The sequence below is a fragment of the Uloborus diversus genome, chromosome 1 (assembly GCF_026930045.1).
Source record: "Uloborus diversus isolate 005 chromosome 1, Udiv.v.3.1, whole genome shotgun sequence".
NCBI lineage: Eukaryota > Metazoa > Arthropoda > Arachnida > Araneae > Uloboridae > Uloborus > Uloborus diversus.
This window is the reverse complement of record NC_072731.1, coordinates 180,963,399-180,976,146: the sequence shown is the minus strand read 5'-3', so window position 1 is coordinate 180,976,146 and position 12,748 is coordinate 180,963,399. Positions and strand designations below refer to the sequence as shown.

The window sequence follows — 12,748 nt, the reverse complement described above, 5'->3', positions numbered from 1 at the left end:
ATTATTTTACACTTTAACAGGCTGCAGATCGTTATTCTATGAAATAACTAGTTAAAATATGAAATACAAGAGAGTTTTACACTTTAACGGACACGATCAGTTATTCCATGAAATAGCTTGGTGTTCTATAAAATAACAGATTTTATACTTTAAGAGTAACATATATATATATAAGGACAGCTCGTTAGTACTCCTTCAAAACTCCTTCATTTTATTTCTGAAATTGAGTACGAACCCTCTAAGAGGGTTAACCATTGAATCACATTAAAATTGCCAATGTTGGGAAAATTAATATGTATATAATGTGTTTTTTTATTTATTTTTTATTGCTTTGGTTCATAACAAACTTGAGTTGAAGATATTTCAAGTGTTTCTTTGCTTACTCCAAGTCCAAGGCACTATTATCATTAAATTAGCGTAAAAGGAAGTCATGTGATGCACACATCAGCTCGTTTTCTCTTTAGTTCCTAAGAAAAGATTTCGTGGTGTGAGCTAGAATTATGCACCAAACCCAACAGGGTAGAAGACAAAACAATTTATCGTGTTAGAAGTTGGCTTAGATGTAACAGAGGGTGTTGGTTAGGGAAAGGGAGGGGAGTGGATATAACTTCAACCAACTCTTACTCTTTTGCATTCTACTTCCACCAAAACAGAGACTACAGCTGCAAGGGGGGGGGGGGAGGCGTACAGAGGGCGAGAAGAAGGGACACTTGTTGTCCAGGGCCCGAGCCGTCAGAGGGCCCGAGATTTTTAAAACGAGGGGTGAAAAATATAGAGGGAGGCAGGATGGAGTGGGGCCCCTAAAAGTCGTTTTTAATGGGCCCCAAAATTTCTGTGCACACATTTGTATGCAAGATGGAAGTAGACAGGATGCTTAAGTGCCTAAACTTCTAAAAGCAAAGCAGAATTGGATATATAGGCAAATGCAAGCAACTGAAAATAATGCAAAGTGTGTTGTAAAGATTTTTTTTTCAAATTTTTTTTTTATTTATTTATTTATTTATTTTTTTTTTGAAATAAAAAAAGTTTAAAATTGTATCTTATCTTTACTGCTTTAAACTCGAATCTGCTAAAAACTAAAATATATCAACTAAATTGTAGTTCCATGAAGATTTTTTATTCTTAAATTATTTTTATGCTGCAAATTCAAAAATCTATTTATCTTAGTTTTTGGCACAGTCACCATATTTGGTCATTGGCAGGATGGAAGTAGAAAAGACTCTTAAGGGGTCACATTACCTTTCAGACATTTTTTTTTTAAATTTAAGTAAATTCCATTTTTCTTTTAAACCATAACATGCATACTTATTCGTAATTAATAATTTATTTTCAAAATTTAAAAATATTGCCTAATTTTTTAAAAATTAAAAAAAAAATCAGGAAATTTTCATTTTTTAAAATTTTTTAAGGCTTTTTTGTTTCTGCACTAATTATTATTATTATTATTATTTTTTTTTTTGCTAATTGATCACAATAATCATCTGTAAAACTCTGTACATTCATTTACTTCTGCGTTTATTAGGTAATTTTCTGTGATTAATTATGTAAAAAATGTATATTTTTTTTTTGGTTTTTAAAGGTATAACATACTCTAAACATTTGAGTAATTTATAAAATGCTTATCCAATGATGCACAGTTTTGTTAAATATATTATCCTGATTGCAAAAAGTATTACTTTAAAGTTGTATCTTTAACAGAAAAAAATCCTTAGGGATTCTAATAACATGAAAACACAAAAAAAAAAAAAAAAAAAGATCATCAAGGATAAGCAATTTAAAGTTTTTCTTTTGCGTAAGAACAGATAGCGTGCACGACCTAAAATCCCTCATAACTTTTTAAATATTTGAGCTAAAGCAACGAAACTTTTTCCCTGTGTTTGAAATAGTTTTTTAGTTTTGAAATAAGCAGTAAAAAGTTTTTTGATCGTTTGATCATTTTTGAGGTACTGTAACCCCTTAAGTGCCTAAATCTCTGAAAACTGAATTGGATATTCACTTATTTGCAAACTATTGAAAATAATGCAAACTATGCTGAAATAAAAAATAAAAAAAAAACATGTGATTCTTGTTTATTTTCTTGATAGATGCAACTTTCTATCCTCCAATATTTATTTTCAGAATATAATCTTATCCTCATTGCTTTGATGCTTATATTATAAAATTTAAGCGCTTCATCTTAATTGTAGTTTTGTTGAGGATTTTTTTCTATTTAATTAATTTTATATAACAGGTGCAATAATCTATTTAAATCTATTGTCAAAAAGGGCTTTATTCCCCCTTATGAAACTTTTCAGGATTCAATAAAAGTTTATTTACTACAAAATTAATTGTTTCAATAAGAAGTTTTTAGACTAATCTAGCCATGGCATCTAGCAAAACCGTTATTTCACCTTAAATTATGTTCCATTTTGCTACTGAAATTAATTAAAATTAAAACAATTTTTTTGACTTATGCCCTTTGTATCATCAATAACCTGAAATTCTAGTTTAAAGTGAGAAAAACCTAAATCAATTAAAACACATTTATTTTAAACTAAATTATAATAATAGAAAAGTAATATAACAAAGTGACAAAAGTAATTTGGGAAGTCCAGATGCATAAAATCACGATCTTAGTAAAGTACTTTTTGTATTTTCCTCTGTCTCTCCTCTTGTTTTTGCGAAGGAATGAAGTATTGTTTAAAAAAATATAAAAAAATAAATAAAGAATAATAAGTAACAAATTAAGAAAAAGTAACTGTATGAAGGGGCATTCCGTGGTATTTTTGACATTTATGTAAAGTCCGTAACGTGACCTTTTTTGCCATAACTTTTTAATTTACTGTTTGATTAGCATATTATTTTATTTTGATCTTTTCCTACCAACACACCAGCTCAAATTAAAATAATTTGCAAATCAAATGGTAAACTAAAAAGTTATGGCAAAAAAGGTCACGTTACGGACTCTACATAAGTGTCAAAAATACAGTGGAATGCCCGTGAAGCTAATATTCATCAAATACATCCTGCATAGAAATATTCTTTTTATTTCCTTTGGGTAGTCTGGTTTTGTCGGCCAAGTGCATTGTATCTATTAATATGATTATGTTTAAATTGCATTGAATAACCTTATTGATCTTAATTATTTCCTCCTACAATATGAGAATTTTCTCTTTGTACTCAATACTGGCAAAGGTAGTTCAGCTGACCACAGCCCTCCTTTGCAAAAACGAAAGTATGCTCTTGAAAACTCAAGTCTTACCATCCTTGGTGTTTCGTCGAATATTTAAACATCATGAATGTTGAGAATTAAAAACAAACTTTTCACCCCATAGAATCTTTTTTCCAAAATCTCAATTTGGAGAAAAGTCCTCTTAAAGAATGAAGGATACTTGTTTTAGCAGTTACAGATTTCACTGGTTCCAATAGACTGACCTAAAACGTTCCACTTGTCTGTAAACACAAAAAACATTCTTTAAAATTTGTTCTGAAAAAATGCAGTGCACTACATGAAATCTCCTTCACTAACCGTAAAAATGTAGAACTATATCTGCAAGTGGACCTCCACTATGAATAAAGTATTATGATTATTAAATGTGCTAACATCTATATTATCTGCATCTGTCAACAGATTTGATGGTGAATCTTGATGTAATTTCAATCAAAAGACAGTATGGCAATAACCTAACATATCTGTAAAACATTCGATTTAGTGTCCTAAAACCCCGGTCACATAGGATAAGCAAATGTCCTCTTACAGGGAATTAATGAGTTAACTTAATAAATTAATAAATATTTTTGTGCAGAAAAGTTAAATTAAAAACAACGTTATTGCGCAAAACATGCAGACTACTTTGAAAAAAAATGTTATTTAAATACCTGCTCAAACCTCTAAAGTTGTATGTTGACACAATTTGTTATTTTAGCTAATTAAGAGAACTGTAATCTCTTGCTAGAAAACAGATGTTGATTATGGAAAGTAGGCATGTTTAGATCAAGATGGAACTTCTTGTTGACAATCTGGTTTAAAACTATTCTAATATTGTTTAAGACATGGTTAAATTTTATGCATTACATAATGTGCTATATTTCCATTTTTGTACGTAAATGAAGGACTAGGTTATGGAGTTGAAATAGATGGTTAAAAATATTTTTTGTCTTGCTCTTATCTCAAAACATACTTTTATAACACACACATTCAAAGTGAATAAATAACACTGCTATGTATATTGTGCACTTTTCTTTTCATGCAGTATAACTCTGATTTAATGATTGTTAAGGGACTGGAAAAAGTTATTGTTAAATCAAGTATATCGTTAAATGAAAGAGCAAAGGCATTCAATTTACTCAAATTGGGACCAGCGAAAATGTATCATTAAATTGCAAAAATTGTTAAATCAGGTATAAATCTAAGTACTCAGGTTCACCTAGATGCTTTTAACAAATTTGATGCTTAGTTACTTATTGATTTTGAAATTTTAATATGTTATAATTTTCATAATAGGAATAACCAGTGAAGCTGAGGGAGAAATTGGTCAAGCTATACAAGAAATTCAATCAAACTCTGTGCTGGAAATATCTTTGAATCAAAATGACAATTCAGCAATAATGAGTAATCTCGAGCAGTTTGAAATGAATGTTAAGTCCCAGATGACTGGGCAACAGATATTTGCTCAAGGTACAACAGAAACATCTGAAGGGGAACAAGCAGTTACTGTTTCCATTAAAGAAACACTTCTTGATCAGCAAGCAGGCACAGATTTTATGTCCAATGCACTGAATGATGCTAGCAAAGCATCAAAGGTTTATGAAGTAATGGACTTTTTGGACATGTCTGGAGACAAAAGTGATTTAGATACAGATAAAATGGATCTCACTAAAGATCTTTCTGACAAAGTTTCATTTGCAGAAAAAGTAGAATCAGAAATAAGCAGAGAGTACAAACGTCTTGGAGACTTTGATATATCTCTAGATGATTTGCCAGATGATAAAGAATTGGCCGAAATTGGTTTTCCCACCAAAGTTGGCCATTTTTGTCACTTATGTGACGCTGTCATAAAGAGCTACCGTCTGTATTATCTTCATATGCATAATTTGCATCAGCTTGAAAAACGATTTCAGTGCATTATTACAGCTTGTGGAAAAACTTTTACTGGAACATTGGCATTCCAAAAGCATGCTTTAATACACAATCAAAAGAGTGAACATTATTGCAGTATGTGTGATAATGTCTTTGGAGATGATGAAGAACTTCAGGACCATTTAATTAGTTCAGATCATGCAAATAAATATATGCAAGTGCAGGTGAGAATAATGTCTTATTATATACTCAAGATATTTTTTTCTTTCTTTTTTGAAGCTTTAATTTGATAAGTCATTATTTCAAATGTTATTGCATTGCGCTTATGTATAGATATACAGTGATGTAGCTAAAAAATAAATATTGGGGGAACTCACCTTGGGATTTGGAGGGACTTGCCAAAAAAAAAAAAATGGTTTGAAGCCAATTTACATTATATTTCGATAATTTTACAAAGAGATGCAAAATATTTCGGGTTGAAGGGGGTGCTGTGTATATGTTAAGTATACATACATTAGCAGGGGCAAGTACAGAACTTTTGGGGCCCGTCACAAATGACTTTTCCAGGCCCCCCTCCATATTGTTGTTCCCTATATTTCACTCTTAGTTTTAAAAATATTGGGCCCCTTCAGGCTCGGGACTGTGCCAACAGGTGTCTCTTTTGTCCCCTGTGTACACCCCTGTATATTAGTGCCCTTTACTATGATTGTTCCTGTGTAGTTTTTTGTACTCTTTCGTTTTGTGTGCTGTGATTTTGTGTTTTATCGTCATGATTTTCTAGTGCATTGTAATGCTTGTCTTTAAAATAATAATAATAATAATAATAACCTGTAATAACATTAAAAATTATCATTTCTATGTGATCTTTAATCGTATTTATTGACATTTATCATTTTAGGAAAAATATAATCGAACAGAACCTAGGAATCATCGTTGTAAAGTATGTCACAGTTGGTTTGGTTTATTTGCTACATTTGTGAAACACATGGAAACAGAGAGTCATAGCTATCAATGTCGTGAATGTGGCCTTCTTTTTGTTCAACCAGGTCCTAGAAGAAATCACATCCAAAGCATTCATCCTGAAATTGCAAACACATGTGAGGTAAGATATTTTACTAATTTCCAGTCTAGTGTCTTACTTCTTTATTAAAACTACTTTTATTATTAGTGCTATATATTTTCTTGTACGCTACCGGGCTAAGTGCAAAAGTCGTATCTGCAGCTGAGTTCAAAAAGAAAAATTCCAGTTTAAAGTTTTGTCTCTCCATGTATTTGATTGTTATACAACTTTTTCAAATTTTTTTAAAAATTTATTTCCAATTGGCATATGGCCATAAAACATTGTATTTAAGTGAAATATGCAACAAAGAACCACCTGGTGACCCTAAATCAATTTTGATAAAAAGTGCAGATACGACTTTTGTGCTTAGCAAGGCAGTATAGTTATCAAACTACAGATATTTTTATTTGACTTTGTGTATGTTATGTTTAGAATATTCCTATAGAGGAAAGATTCATATAATGCTTAAGTTTTAATGTTTTTAGCATTAACAGGCATGAAAGTCTTCCTCGTTTTCGCGAAAATCCTCTTTTTAAAAGACTTTCAGACTGGGGATGATCTAACCCTGTTAATAAATTGTAACCAAAATATGAGGGGGGGGGGATTTTTATTTTTCAAATCATTGGCAAAACTAGCAGATTGAGGGAACTAGTACTTATTTAAAACTTTGACAACTCTTTAATTTTGTTTTCTGTTGCATTTTTTGAAACCACTGAGTCATTTAAGCAGTGAGAAGCATAGGGATGTAAGTGTCAAAATTAAAATTTTGGAGATAACCACTACTTTCCTCTGCTTTGGGGTAAAATATGGTACCAGTAGCTCTGGTGGGTGCTGCTATACAGCATGATATCAAAAAAAAAAAAAAAAAGAATCAATGAAAGCCTACTTAGGATTAGAATTTCAAACATGTTTTGTAAGCAACTTTAAAAGACCACTTACATTCCTTTGCTTCTCACTACCTCAAATAAGCTATCTTATAGATTGGAAAAGTTATTAAAGCTCCTCAGGTAGTTATTTTTTAAAGGTGGAATGATTTTCATCAAAAAAAAAATCTGTTGAATTTGAATGATATTTTAACAAGATTTAAAAATTGTATCAGATCTTAGTATTTAAAACAGTTTATTTTCATTATTCAGGGTTAGCAGAAAAGTGACTGGATTTAAAAGATGTATATTTTTGAAAACATAATTAAACAATTGATACCGGAAATTAAACTTCTTAGCCAATATCTACCCTTGGCTGTTGAGCCATTAGTAATTCATTACACACTTTTTGTCTGGTTCATAATGCATTAATGCTTCTGCCATTTCTTTTTAATGCTGTTTTAATCAATATGTTTCTGATGTTCTAGCAGTGTTTTAAGTTTAAATATTTTGTCGTATAACAAAAGGCTCACACAGTGAACATTTATACTGTATTATTCCGCATCAGCCTGCATGCTGCGAAATTCGGGGATCACCAAATTTTCAATAACAATTACCTGGTACTTTCTGGCATGCCGGAAAAAGCAAAATTAGGGAAAAAAAAAACTATAAAAAATATATGTTCAGCTTTAAAAAATAATATAACTTCTATACATATCTTATTAGTTTTTTTATAGACAGTTTAATTTTGTAAAAATATTCAATAACAAATAATTTTATAAAAATTAAATTAAAATTAACCCAACATTTAAACAGTAAGTTAATGCCCCTTAGATAGTGCTCAAGAATATACCATAGCTATTCAATAAATGAAAATAAAACTTGCCTCTTAAAAGGAACCAAAAATAATTTATTCAAAAAAATTATGAACAAATAGCAGCAAAAATTATTGCTTCTGAATTGATTACTTTATTGGCATATAATTCAATCTGTTAAGAATGACTTACCATGCATAACAAGCACATATTGTACACAATGCTCAATTTTATCTTGCTAATATATTTGTAGCAAAATAAACCGACCTGCATGCCAAGAAATTTGAATGGAGAATTCCAATTTCTTGGCACGCTGGTCAACCTTGCTTTTTTTCCGGCATGCCAGATAATGTGGGGTAATACAGTAATTGGAAAAACAAACAAACATGGGAATGTTTTTCTTCAGCTTTGTACATTGATTATTTTAATATGTGTGATTGTTTCAAAAATGGATGAAAGATTATCAGCTAGTTTCCAATCTTTGTTAGTGCATCTGGTTTTTGTCTGAATGATACTTTAGTCTTAGTAACATTCGTATTTAATGAGTTTTTTTTGATGAGTGATTTTAAAAAGCCTCTTACATTGATTTATTTGCATGTCACTTAACTATGTCTTTTCATAGATTTGTGGTTTAAAACTACCCAACTCACAAGCCTTGTGGAGTCATCTTTCTATACATAACATAGTATATGAGTGCCCAAAATGCCATCGTAGGTTCCTCCAGAAAGAACAACTGGTTGCTCATTCAGAGGTTCATGCGTAAGTATCCTGCTTTTAACCTTTTACCTGCCGATGTTCCCAAATGGGAACATTTTTTTGTGATTTTTTTTAGTAACCTAATTATTTGTTCAGACTTGTCATATCTTCTGAAATGACACATAACAGTATGAATTTATTTTAGGTGTTCTTAATTTTTAAAGTACGTTTAACCTTTATCTTGAAATTAAAGTCAAATTTACTGAATTTCTGAACTTAGAATTTGTCTAAGTTTTTCTGTCTCTGATTTTAAAGAAAAAAATGTAAAAAATATTTTATTGGCGTTATTTAGTAGCCAGAGGACATATATTTTATTTCAACTAAACAAAATATTTCCAATTATTATTTCTTGTGAGTTATTTCCATAAGAACCGACACGTTCCCATTTGGGAACATCGGCGTTTAGAGTATAGTATTTGAGGGGGATTTTCGTCAATCGCGGAATTTGAGTATGATTCCTCTTTATTTTAAATATTTTGTTGTGGAAGATCTGTTTTGTGTTGTATACACGTGTTCGGTTCTTTCATTCACGAACATACATTTTTTATCAATCAGCTTGGCCTTCACACCACTATTCTATTGTAAATGTGACCTTCACACCCGCCTTCATGCCTTTCTTCTATTATAAGTGAATCGCGTTTTCGGGGTTGGAATTCTTGTTTTCTACCCAATTCACTTTCTAAGAATTGTATGTGTTTTACACTTTTGAAATGTATCTCGTGACTGACGGGTAGGTAAAGATAAGGGCCTTTTATGAACTTTGACCAGTCTCATTTCATCATTTGATTTCATTATTCGGCTCACGTCGTTCTGTTTCTTTTACCGAGTCTCATACGTACCAACGATTTTGTTTTTAGTCTCAGAATAATGTAGTTTTAATCTATTTAGTTTTTTGAACTATCATTCCGTATAAACAGCCATCTAGAGATGCCTTGTAAGTTTTTAACGTTAGAAGCTGCGTTAGATTATTTCCACAGCTTATCCGACAGCGAACACGAGCATGATCTTCGTATTTTGCTACCTGATAAAGACGCGAGTCTGAGTGATGAAGAACACATAAACGGTGAAGCCTTAAATGAAGTTTATCCTAAAGGTGTCTGCGGCCAGGTTGACTTGATGCTTAGGGATGTAGTTACAGGTTCAAATAGTTCAGATGATCAGCTTCACAATTCAGGATATCAAAAGGGAAGCACAACCTCATGCTCGACTGCAAAAGCGAAGAAGTGGAAACAAGAATCCTATCCCAGGTGGAAAAAATATGCGAGGTTTGAAAAAAATCTTCCGGGAAAAAAATTCGAAAAATTGACTGAAAAATTGACCGAACTTCAGGCAATGGATCTTCTACAGTAATTTTTCAAAATACTTCCTCTGGATTATATGCAACATCTAGCTGATATCATAATAACTCTCAGTAAAGGTGTCAAGCAGACCTGAACCTAAATCAGATCTTCCTGTTCTGAATAGAAAAACAGATAACCATTATCTTGTTCCTTTCACTCAGAGACGTTGTACGGTTTGTCAGAAAACGAGCGAAAACGGGAATTGATTGTAAAAAGAGACTCCGTTCATCTTGCTTCCCCCAATACCATGGACAATAAGGAAGAAAAAGTCATTCAGAAGAGAAAAGTATAATAGTATGTAAAATAAACAAAAATTCATATTTTCTCATCCATTTCGAAGTAATAAAGTTTCGAGATCAATCCTCCCGTTTACTTCATTCCAAACGCCGATGTTCCCAAATGGGCACATCCTAAAAACCCTATTTATAATTTTTTTTTCGCCAAAACATGTTTAGGTTAGCTATACTAGAGGTAAATTGAGACATTTAAGCAAAAAATTAAAAGTAAAAATTAAAAATTTGAATTACGGCGTTTAAAAGGTTGAAGAAAGCGTTGAATGTTCCTTATTGGTTTTTGATAAGACGGCAGCATTCGACTATTTTATACATCTCTGAATGAATTACTTTTTCCATTATATGGATGACCAATTAACTTCTTCATAGGCAAGAAATATGTTATAAAAGAAACAACTGAAAAACTGTCTACTGAGGCAAACAAGTGATTGAAAAAGTTCGTTTTAATGACATACACTGCATTAGATTAGCTCAAGGCATGATTGAAGGCAATTTTCAGTGAAGACAAGGGGGAAAAAAGCATGATAAAATAGTTGATTAAAAATTAAGTTTTATAATATTATCCATGTTCTAAAAATGCAGTTTTGGATATTATTTAGTATTTTTCATTAAAATTCCTTTGCTATCTTATGGCGGTTTCATGCTATTTCCACTAGTTTGTTTTTCGGGCATTTTATTCTTTTATGATTTTATAGACTGCTTAATAAACTCAAGTAATTGTGTACATATATAATACCAGAAAGTCTGGTTAGAAAAGTCTTTTTTAGTCTGCTCAAATCAACTATCATGAAATTACTGCCTCATTGCATTTGGTTTTACCTTTTTGTAACTTGGTTGTTAGGCTACTATTTTGTTTATGAAGGTTACTGTTTAGGCAACTATGATGCTTTGACATTACTAGTAATGGAGTTGTTACAATGGATTCAGGCCACTAAAACCACTATTTTTGTTCCATTTCTTATTCGGCAACCCTGTTGCTTGCATGTTCATCAAGGATTTATTCAAGTTCGGGACTATAAATAAAATTGCGAAAAAACAGCCTTATAGTACAAGTTTTTTTTTTTTTTTGAGAATATATTTTGGGTACTGCTAACATCTGATGAAACTACCAACTCTATTTAAACATTGATCTGAAAATAGAACAAACTTGATTAATCCAGCTTAGTAGATGTATTGAAATAGTTCTGGGTAATAGGTTTGCATCTGGGTCAATTGTTCTTAATACAAAATATGTTACATTTACAACCTCGGCTTCAATTAGCAAAGGTACACAGGCCCCTTTCTATCTCTTGTGTGTGTAATATGTTTACTTTAAAACTAATTATTTTTCAGAATCTTACATCATTGTTTATCCTTTACAAATGGAATAAAGGACAAGGTAAAAATTGAAGTTCTTTAGTCTCCGAAAAGTAAAATTGTTTGATGCATAGGAATCTTTGCAATAAACATGCATTCTTGGAATTTTGAATAGAGAAACTTATGAACTATTTTCTGTAACTTTTCAGACATCCAAAGCTTCCAAATTAAAAAAAAAAAAAAAAAAAAAAAAAATTAATGCTCGAAGTAGTGAACCTTAAAAAGTATTATTAATGCTTATTCTTCTCCAGTAGCTATCCATAGTGTTTTTTCCTTGCTTAAGTTAAAAATAGTAAATGTCAAAAAAAAAAAAAAAAAAAAAAAAAAAAAAAAACCCCTGATTTTGGAATGGATAGGAGAGTAACAGTTTTTATAGACTACTTTTGACTATGCGCCTGTTCTGTCCTAGTTTTGTATGCATGTAGTACCTTACAGAATTTTAGGACATTGTCCAAAATAAAATAGATAAACCAAAGACATAATAATAGACACAAATACCAAAGCTTAAAATAAAATAAATTTGGTATTTTTGTGGAAAAGTTGTAGCTGCTTCTTATTTCCTTTTTTGTGTTCATTGTTAATAAAAATTTCAATTGCTCTTTAATCCATCCCCATATTATTAAGAACAGACTGTAAGATAATTGATATAAGATACTTTGATAACAACTTTTTGAAAAAAAAATTTTTTAGGCCTCCAACTCCTTGTCCTTGGGAAGGTTGCAACAGAAAACTTGCTACCAAAGTTGGATTATTTAATCATTTACGTATGCACAGAGGAGATACAGATTTCAAGTGTACAATTTGCAATAAAGGTATAAAAAATTTGTTTTTATGTAGCTTGATTTTTCTAAAATGTTTTTGAGTTTTGATTCAATTTTCATTATATTATATTTAATTATTCGTAGAGAGACTTTATTCTTTCTTTTCTAGTATGAGTTATTTTTAACTGAAGAAAAGCATCTTATTTATTTTTGTTTATCCTTATTAATACTTGGTTTCCCTAATCTTGTTGTTGTCATTATATTTTGAAATGATGGAATTTTATTTACTGTTAATAATCCTAAACCAAAAAAAGTTTTGAAATACTGCCTACTTCCAAGGACATGATCGTGGAATTAAGCTTAGATTTTCATCTTGAGTACTGAATAAGTCCCCCCCTCCCCTATTTTAGGGGGAAAATGCATGTGTGCAATCTTTCTGTATTCT

The 12,748-nt window shown here is 31.0% G+C and overlaps 1 protein-coding gene across 1 annotated transcript in view; it reads left to right on the top strand.

Moving 5' to 3' along the window:
- LOC129233784 (uncharacterized) overlaps positions 1-12,748 on the top strand; it is a 92,291-nt gene that overhangs the window by 62,364 nt on the left and 17,179 nt on the right. The window contains exons 13-16 of the mRNA XM_054867764.1: positions 4,484-5,283; positions 5,958-6,161; positions 8,420-8,556; positions 12,233-12,354. Coding sequence (XP_054723739.1) covers positions 4,484-5,283; positions 5,958-6,161; positions 8,420-8,556; positions 12,233-12,354 — 1,263 coding nt within the window. The remainder of the gene's footprint in view (positions 1-4,483; positions 5,284-5,957; positions 6,162-8,419; positions 8,557-12,232; positions 12,355-12,748) is intronic.